Source organism: Coffea eugenioides, chromosome 4, assembly GCF_003713205.1.
Source record: "Coffea eugenioides isolate CCC68of chromosome 4, Ceug_1.0, whole genome shotgun sequence".
NCBI classification, from domain to species: Eukaryota; Viridiplantae; Streptophyta; class Magnoliopsida; order Gentianales; family Rubiaceae; genus Coffea; species Coffea eugenioides.
Window position 1 is genome coordinate 31015266 of NC_040038.1, and position 9792 is coordinate 31025057.

General features: G+C 41.6%; 1 protein-coding gene across 1 annotated transcript; it reads right to left on the reverse strand.

Annotated features, from left to right (window-relative positions):
- Positions 1-1044: 1044 nt before the first annotated feature.
- On the reverse strand, positions 1045-6619 carry LOC113769239. Its single transcript, XM_027313705.1, has 2 exons — positions 5188-6619; positions 1045-5141 (listed from the first exon to the last, which is right to left on the reverse strand). Exons 1-2 carry the CDS (start codon positions 6617-6619, stop codon positions 1045-1047), a joined length of 5529 nt encoding a protein of 1842 aa, XP_027169506.1.
- Positions 6620-9792: the final 3173 nt, after the last annotated feature.

Genomic DNA, 9792 nt, shown 5'->3' on the forward strand with positions numbered 1-9792 from the left:
TTTGAATCAAGAAAAGTCAGCTTTGACAACTCAGACACATTTTCGTATTTTGACTATATCTGGAGCTACACAGATCGGATCAAGGTGATCTTGGTACCATTTTGAAGCTAAGAGATATATCTACATTTGGTATGAAGACATTAAAATCCAATTCAGCCGTTTTCATAGTCCAAAAGTTGAAATACCGAAATTCAACTCAGCTGTCCAAAGTGGAAAACAGGGCTCTGACCAGTGTTTAGTATTTCGATCATATCTCAGGCTACAAAGCTCAGATTTGGATGATTCTTGAAGCATTGGAAAGGTAACTCAAAGGGCTACAACTTTTGGGTTTTACAAAAAAGCCAGTTCGGCCTTTATGATAGAGAAAATCGCAGATGAAGTAAGGCCAAAGTGAATACGCGAGTACACAAAACGTGACTTGTAACCGCGTTTTGTGTAGGCGCGTTTTCTGGCCGCAATTCTGCAATTTGCTCAGTCAATTCTCTTATGTTCAAACTACTTTCCAGCTACAATCTGCAAGAGAATTCGGTGCACATGCCTCAGAAGACAAAAGGGCAAAAAAAGATGGCTTATTTTCAAGTCAAAAACATTGATTATTGACTATCCTAACAAAGTTAGATTTGGAAATCAAAAGTTGGAATTTGACTTAGAAAAAGAGAGCCTTTGAGTAGCTTATATGCAGAGACATTTGGGAGCCAAAGAGGAACATACGGGAGAAGCTTGAAGAGTGCAGAAATGTAGTTCTTCTATTTCCTTAGTGTAAGATAGTTTAGTTAGTGTAGTTCATCCACTCTTGTATATTGCTAGACTAGGATTAAGATAGAGATGAAGAAGGCAAGGTGATGAGCTCAAGTGACATGGGTTACATTCCTTTCCAACTCTTTATCTTTTGTACTTGATTCCAAATTTAGTTTTTTTTTTTTTTTTTTTTTTTTTTTGACAAAAGGGGGAAACCCCCGATATTTTATTAATAACAACGGATAAACTCAAGAAGGTGGAAAAATTCCCAACCTTCAATACATGCCGGATAACTAGGAGCTATACCTACACAGGAAACCTGCGAATGTATGGAAAACCTATCGCATCCAAATTAATCAGCGACCGAACTCTACTTGGAAGCTGCTGAACAGATTGAAAAGTAACATATGGACCCTCCCGAGATAACGCTGCTAAGCTGTCTGCCACGGCATTCGCCTCACGATGAATATGTGTAATAGACCCCTTCACCTTGCCCAGTAACAAGCGAAGCTGACTTAAGACGCTACACAACGGCCACTTACCAACCGATCGATTCTGGACCAACCTTACCAACACTAAAGAATCCACCTCTACCAAAATATCTGACAACCCTGCCCCCATACACCACTGCAGCCCAGAACACAATGCTAATCCCTCCGCATATACCACTTCATATTCCCCAAATTCCTTATAAAAAGCACCAATCATCTTCCCTTCAAAATCACGTACCACCCCACCACCTTTAGCTAAACCATTGATCACACTTGCATCTGTGTTGAGTTTGTACGTCCCTCTAGGCGGCTTCATCCATGATATAGCCTTCAGACAGAATGATTTGGCTGGCTTGACCCGAAAAAACCGTGCAAAATACGTATCCATATCCCCCTCCAACTGCACTTTGTTTAACATACAAGCCGCCCCCTTAGCAACCAACCACCCATTGGCTTCGAAGATAACTTTGGAATGGACAGGGTGAAGATTTCCAAACCGAGCATCATTTCTACTACGCCATAGAAACCATAACACCACTACCGGTATTACACACCGAACATGATCCAATCGGCCATTGCTAGAAGATTGAAACCACACCACTAGCAGTGAAGAAACACATGAGAATGAACGCCACTGAATTCCGCAAGCCAGAAAGAAATGCTGCCAAACAGCACTTGCTAACCTGCCATGTAAGAAAATATGATTCAAGGATTCCACCGCATTACCACAGCAATCACATTTAGAAACCATGGCCATTCCTCTAGACCGGAGCTTGTCGTCCAGAGGGAGAAAATCAGACAAAACCCTCCAAGCTAAGTACGACATTTTTAGCGGGAGTAACGGACACCAAATTCCACGGCAAACCAAAGACGTGTTACGCCGCTGCCGAACCAGTTCCCAGGCTGACGACACAGAAAATGCGCCATCAGCGGAAGGAGCCCAAATTAACTCGTCCTTAAGCTTCGGATCAACAAGTGTTTGGGAAATAATATTAACAATAGATCGTGGGAGAACCTGGAGGAGACGATCAGTATTCCACCCCGTAGAGGTGTAAAACTCAGCTACCAAAAAGTGAGGATGCGCACCAGTAACCTGGCTGCTAAGTGGTTCATTGAAAAGCCATCGATCATACCAGAAATCGATGAAGCCTTCACCTAGCCGCCAACGAATGTTATCTTCAGTGATAGCCCGCACCAAACAGACCCTCTTCCAAGTTGCCGACCCCACAGCAGCGGAAGCCAAACCTGGATGTTGCTCGCCAATGTACTTACGGTGCATGAATCTGGCCCAAGGAGAGCTCTTCTGACGTATTGTCCACCATAATTTCATTGCAAAAGCCCTCTCCAAATCCAAAAGAGACCGAAACCCCAATCCCCCTTCTTCAACTGAAAAACAGACTTTTTCCCAAGAGGACCAATGAATCCTCCTACCATCCTTGCCATCCCACAGAAAGGCATTAAACAGCTTGCCCAATCTAATAAAGACCCCCTTAGGCGGTTTAGTAACCTGCAGGAGGTAAAGAGGCATAGAACTCAACACATGACGAATCAATATGAGCTTCCCCCCAGCAGACAGAAACCGGGAACTCCAATGATGAAGCTTTGCTCTCACAGAGGCAATTACTCCATCAAATAAGACAGTTTTGTTACGGCCAAGAGAAAGCGGGACTCCCAAATATTTGACAGGCCAAGGCTGCCCTTGAAACCCCGTTTCCTGCTGAATTAATTGGATAACCTCCGAAGAGAGCTTCGACGAACACAGAAAGCGACTCTTAGAGAGATTAATTTTTTGGCCAGAGAGAGCTTGATAGTCGTGTAAAAAGGACGATACCGCCTGTAAGCATTCAGACGATGCCCAGGTGAAAATAATCACGTCATCGGCAAACGCAAGAAACGGGACCATCCCTCCCTTAGACAAAAATCTAAACGCTGGATTGCTAGAAAACAGCCGCTGAAGACCCCTTCCCAGAAATTCCGAGACAAAAAGGAAAAGAGTGGACGATAACGGATCCCCCTGGCGAACCCCTCTAGTCGACTTGAAAAAGCCGGTGAGCTCCCCATTAACCAGGACAGAAAACCAGACGTTGGATACTAACCGAAAAACTAGATCCACTACTCCTTCTTTAAAACCGAATTCTCGCAGCATATATAACAAAAACCCCCAGTCCACCCTGTCATACGCCTTCTCCATATCCAACTTCAAGATTACATTAGGGTGACACAGCTTTTTGTCCAAATCCAGAATCAATTCCTGAGCTAGCAAAACATTATCTTGTATGCCCCTGCCTGGAATAAAACCAGTCTGAAACTCTAAAACCAACCTAGGAAGGAGCTGATTGATACGGGTGGACAAAACCTTAGAAATGATCTTGGCACTAACATTAGCTAAACTTATTGGTCGGAAATCTTTCCACTCACATGTGCCTTCCCTCTTGGGGAGTAAAATGATCGTCGTACTGGAAAATCCGCGTGGCATTGTGGCACCAGCAAAAAAATCCTGCACCCCGTCCATGAAGTCATCTCTTATACACTCCCAACAACTTTGATAAAAACCCCCGCCAAACCCATCAGGCCCCGCAGCGCTCTGAGGGTCCATTGAGCACACCACAGTATAAACCTCATCCACCGATGGAGATTTCAGCAGCATGTCATTCTCTTCTGGCGTAAGCTTAGGCAGCTCAAGTGAAGGCCTGCTCCCTGAACTAACATCGCGGTCTGCTGTGAACAAAGAGGAGAAAAAATCAGACGCTGACAGTTTAATATCCTCGATATTATCAAGCCAACTGTCCCCGGAGCCCCTAATCCGTGCAATAAAATTAGAGCTGCGTTTCTGCTTAACCGTTGCATGGAAAAAAGAGGTATTCGCGTCGCCCTCTTTGATCCATTTGATCGCTGCCTTCTGTCTCCAGAATTCACATTCTAAGGCTAGCTCCCGAGAATGGAGTGCCCGTGCCTCATGTACTGCCGACCTAGACAACACATCCCTATTTTGATCATACAACAATTCCTTGGCCAATAAATTATCCGCTGCCACTTTGACCCGTTGAGAGACATTCCCAAAAACATCCACATTCCATCCAGCTAAAACTCGCTTAACCACCTTCAACTTATTAAAAAATTTCTGCATTCCAATTCCAGGAACAGGCTGAGCCCAAGCAGACGTAACTGTTTGTTGAAAAGTAGGGTGACTCCGCCAAACATTAAGAAAGCGAAAGGACGACCGCCGCCTTGCCATGCTGCCCCCCTTAACCAGCAACGGACAATGATCAGATCGCCCTCGCTGAAGATGAGCAACTCGAGTCAGCTCAATAGAAGACAGCCAACCAGCATTAACGACCGCTCGATCAAGCCGCTGCCACATACGCCCATTAGTCCATGTGTAGGCAAACCCATCAAACTGTACCGGAAATAGTCCACTTCGATTTAATGCAGAGTTAAATTCTTCCAGGTCACGAATATTCGGGGCTGAACCTCCAATCCTTTCCTCCACAGAAGAAATAACATTGTAATCCCCTACGGCCATCCATGGGAGTGTAACAGACGTTGAAAAATGCTCCAGAGCCTCCCATAACTGTCGCCTACCAATTCTGTTACACCTCGCGTAAACAGCCGAAATAAAAATGGAAGAACCAGAGGGGAAAGACACATGTATATGGACCACCTGATCCGCAGCTTCTACAAAAGAATATCGTGCATCTGAACACCAGAAAATCCAAATTTTGTTGTGCAAGAAGGACTGAGCAAAATCAAACCCCAAGAACAGCTGCACACTATCCAAATGGGAGACATTAGCTAATGGCTCCAATAGGATCAGTAAACGAATATCGTTTGATCTACAAGCGCTACGAATGTGCCTCAACGACTCCTTATTCGCAGCACCCCGAATGTTCCACACTATAAACTTAATCGGATCTAACATTATGAGACCGAAGGTTATAAGGAGCAGATGAAGGCTTACCGTCTCTTTTTCTGGTCTGCCTACCACGAGTCTTGTGACCTTGAACCAAATTTTGCAGCAATTGTGCGTTTGTATCATCCAGAAGAGCTCCAGGGACAACCGGGTCATCGCTTAACTTAGATGCTGTAATTCTGCTGGCCAGCCGATCCCTAAAATTTTTTAACTCATCCAAAGCGATACCTTTCAACCCTAACTGTCTCTCAGAGTTATAGCGCACTAGACGAGCATGACCTTCATGCCGTCGAGGAGAAAGGGAACAAGCCCGCTCGCGCTGCAGCATTGAAGGCACAGATTTAGTCAACAGAAACTCATCTCGGCCGAAAGAAGGAATTGTGTCCGATAAAGCTTTAACCGGAGAAGAAGAAACCGGGGGAAAACAAGTCAGTACTGAGAGATCATTCTGTGTATTCGCAGCACCCCCCCGATATGAAGCAGGGAGAACGGGATCCTGAGCATGAACAGTAGTCTGTGTAGGGTTACCCTTAACAGGGTTAGACGAAGATGATGGGATAACAGTAATAGAGACATCTGCAGTGGGATTACTGCTTTCGCGCACGTGTACCCTTGGGGCTGTCACGACCCCCGAATCCACCACAGGAGGAGATTCATCGACAGTCGGACCTCCCTTCGGTTGAAAGACGTGCTTGCCTTGAGACGGAACTGATGGTCTAGCGCGTCGCACAGGCCGCAATTCCGGATGCTTCTGATGACAGGTACTTTCGACATGACCAATGGACGAGCAAAAAACGCAGTACGAAGGATATTCTTCATACTCAATCTTCTGCCAAAAACCCCACTGATCATCCCCTATCCAAATCCTGGATCTTGGAGAATTCAATACATCAACTTCCAACAATAATCGCGCTACAGACGGACGCTTCAGCGCAGCCGTAGCTTCATCCACCTTTAATGGTCGGCCCAGTAAGTTACCCAGCTTAAGCAGAAACTGCTTTTCGAAAAACGGCAATGGAAGACCTGGGAAATTGACCCAAACTGGTGCGATGGACGACTCTGCTCCCGGCTTAAAATCGATTGTCCATTTCGACAGGGACATATGGAATTTGCCGATGTACCAAGACTTTCGACACCAGAGTCTGGTGTAATCCTCCTCCACGGAAGGCCGTAAGAGAATATGCTTGGAATCTAATAACCCTATCGGACACTCACCCTTCAGCCCCAAAGAAACAATAAATTTGCGAATAATCTCCATGGAAGGGCGACCAATTGCAAACCTGCCAACCAGTGCATTAGAATAAGGTGCCGCTATCTGTAACATGTCTTGACGGGAGATCACCAACGAAGGCTCCCCCTTGTAAGTACTGAGATGGCCAATGCCAGAGGACGAAGAAGACGGAGATTGAGCCAGAATGGAGGCAAACGTCTTCGAAGGACGAACAAGAAACGGCGCCTCCCCATGCTGGGGAGCCGCCATGAAACCCTACTAACCTTGCAAAGCCCGAAAATGGTGAGGAAGCCCGATTCTAGAGAATAATATAATTGTGCCAATATTCCAAATTTAGTTAATATACAAGTTCTGGATTTTATATTTAATATGTGTCTTTAAAGTTTATACCTTGGGTTTGGTTGAACTTTCTATAATTGTTAGTGTTTATTATTTGGTTATTTGATTGCTATGATTTGAGCAAGTTATTTAGCACTTTGACTCTTTAAATCATGATTAATCTGGTACCATTAATTGTGATTATCTAAGGTGTTATTTCTGCAATGAAAATTGAGATTTAACATTAGTTCAAGAAGTGCTAAACATAGGGAGTACACTCACGAAAGTAGAGGTGCACCTATGTGGTTTTTAGTGATTCATTTCATGTAATTTCACTAAAGAAATGAACTTGTAGCTAATTTCATAACCATGAGAATATGTATGGATTAGTTATAAGTATAATTGATTCACTACGAAAGTAGGATTCAAATGCATAAGGAAATTACACCATAATTAGCCTAGATGTAGTACTCAATGATCCAAATATAACACTTGCATGAGTAGCTAGGGATACCACAACCCAAGGAGCTTTCATTTGTTATTTTGTATAATTTCAGTAGGTTAAATTTATTATGATTCATTGATAGTCTAAATAATAGAGAAGCTTTAGTAATACCGGTAATTGTTCACTCTTCCCTGTGGGATCGACCCGATATATACCCTAAACTACTAGTTGATCTGTATACTTGCAGTGAACGGGTGTAATTCGGTATTTTTTAGCTTGCACTTATGTAAAATACCCACCAAGTTTTTGGCGCCGTTGCCGGGAAAGATTTGGCAATATCGGTGTGAAGAGTAACTTTATTAGTTTAGACATATTATTAGTTATACTGTGAAAGTTATTTTCTGTGTTTTATATGTGTATGTGTTTCATTACCTATTTTTCTTACTAATTTTGCTTTTGAGGTTGTTTAAAAGCAATTTTAGGTAATGAGAAGGGTAGGTCAATTTGGAGGACAATGCTTGAGAAATGAAAGATTGGCAATGGATGGTTACCTAGTGCAAAGCTCCTTCAACAGAGGTAACCAAGAAATTACTGAAGGTATGTCTTTTGAAGATGGTTTGAAGTGCTTAAAGGCAAAATTTGATGTAATTATGTTACAAGTTCAAATGGACACAATTATACATGAAATTGAGCAAGGGAGGAATGTTAATACTTTTAATTCTTATCATGTGATTTGTGACTTGTGTGGAGATTATCATGCTACTAATACATGTATACAAGTACAAAATGTGGATTATTATGATGAATTAGAGCATTACAATCCTTGTTTTGATCAATATAATGCTAATTGGAACAATTCTCCTGTGTATGGTTGGGATAATCAATGTACTTATAATAATTCCTCATATTTGTACGATTACCAACCTGAATGTGTCCAATATGAATCAAAACCATCTTGGGAGTTGGCAATTGAAATGGTAGCTAATGATTCTAAGCCATCTTGGGAGTTAGCTTTAGAAAAATTAGCTAATGCAACTTCCAACCGTTTTGATAGGGTTGAAGAAAGAATAGATGAACTGACTTCTCACTTTAGTAGAATACAAGAGAAATTGAATGCATTGTGTGAAGTTATTTCCTCTAAAAATTTGCAAAATGATCCTAGCATGAATGGTAGGAATGTTGTATGTGAAAATGGATTGCATTTGGATGAAAATGATGAATTTCAATTGTGTTTTAATGAGCAAATATCCATTTCACATGATAATATCTTTGGAACTAACTTTGAGCCTCAAGAGGTGAGTTTTAATGACTCATTTTTCACCCCTCTTGAGGAGTGCATTGAAAGTATAGGTTCTAAGGATATTGCTGCCCAAGATCCTCTCATGGCATCCCCGTTGGTAAGTTCTCAAGTGGTGTATTTTCAAGGTAATATTTATGAAACACTTGGAATAGGTAAGCCACTTTCATTTCTCACATCATTAGAACATGTGACTTTTACTATAAAGTCACCTTTTAATGATCCACCACGACCTAAAATGGTGGATTATTCTTTAACCAAGCCTCCTTGAAAAATGAGGTTCAATAGTCGAGCCAACGACTATAAATAAAAGCGCTTATTGGGAGGCAACCCAATGTTTTGGCTATTTATGTTATTTTGGTGGGATTTTATGTTTAAAGTATGTGTTTGAGTTATTTCATTATTTTTCATTTATAGGTATTGGAAATGAAAACAAAAGTGACCAAATGAGGTGAAAAAGGCGAAGTTTGATCAAGGAATTCAACCCCTCGATTTGAGTAATTGTTGTTTTTGATTTGTTAGAAGGGGTTAAAATGCATATTTTGATCATTTTACATGTGCATGCATTGAGTATTTTTGCAAACAAATGATCTATGATGCATTTTGAGTGATTGGGGTACCAATGGTAATTTTTCAAAATTCATTTTTTGCAAAAAAATTGCAGAAGAAAACGCACCAAGCATGAAAACGCGCTTCTGAGTCGCGTTTTATCAAAACGCGTTTCAAATTCTGCAACGGGACTGAAGAAAACGCGCTGTAAAACGCGACACAAAGTCGCGTTTATAAGCTTAATCGCGTTTTCAAGCCTGGATCATAATACAAAAACGCGACTTCAAATACGCGACTCAAAGTCGCGTTTTACAACACAGTCGCGTTTTCATTCCTGCAAGATTTGTGCATAAAACGCGACTTCTAAAACGTGAGTTAAAGGCGCGTTTTATTGAGCCACGTTTTCTGAGCACAATTTTTTTTAAAAAAAAAAAAAGAAAAATGCAAGTTCCTTGATTCTCTTTTTCTTCTTTTCCTCATATATTTTCTTGTACCTTGAGTTGCTTATTGTATATTTTATATAGGTACATCACCAAAACAAAGGTTTGAAATTACGGATCGCCGTTTTGTTTTATTAAGCCTTTGTTATCACTTTTGTTTCTTATTTTCTATGTTTCGATTATTATTACTAATGGTTATTCAATGGAACTTATGAAGCGTTGGAGTTACACGGACAATGGATTTTGAAGCTTCATATTCAATCATTACATAGGGGAGTATTACTTTCTTTATCTTGATTTTCCTTTTTACACATTGAGGACAATGTGTATGTTAAGTGTGGGGGGAGAATTGAGATTATATATATTGTATGTG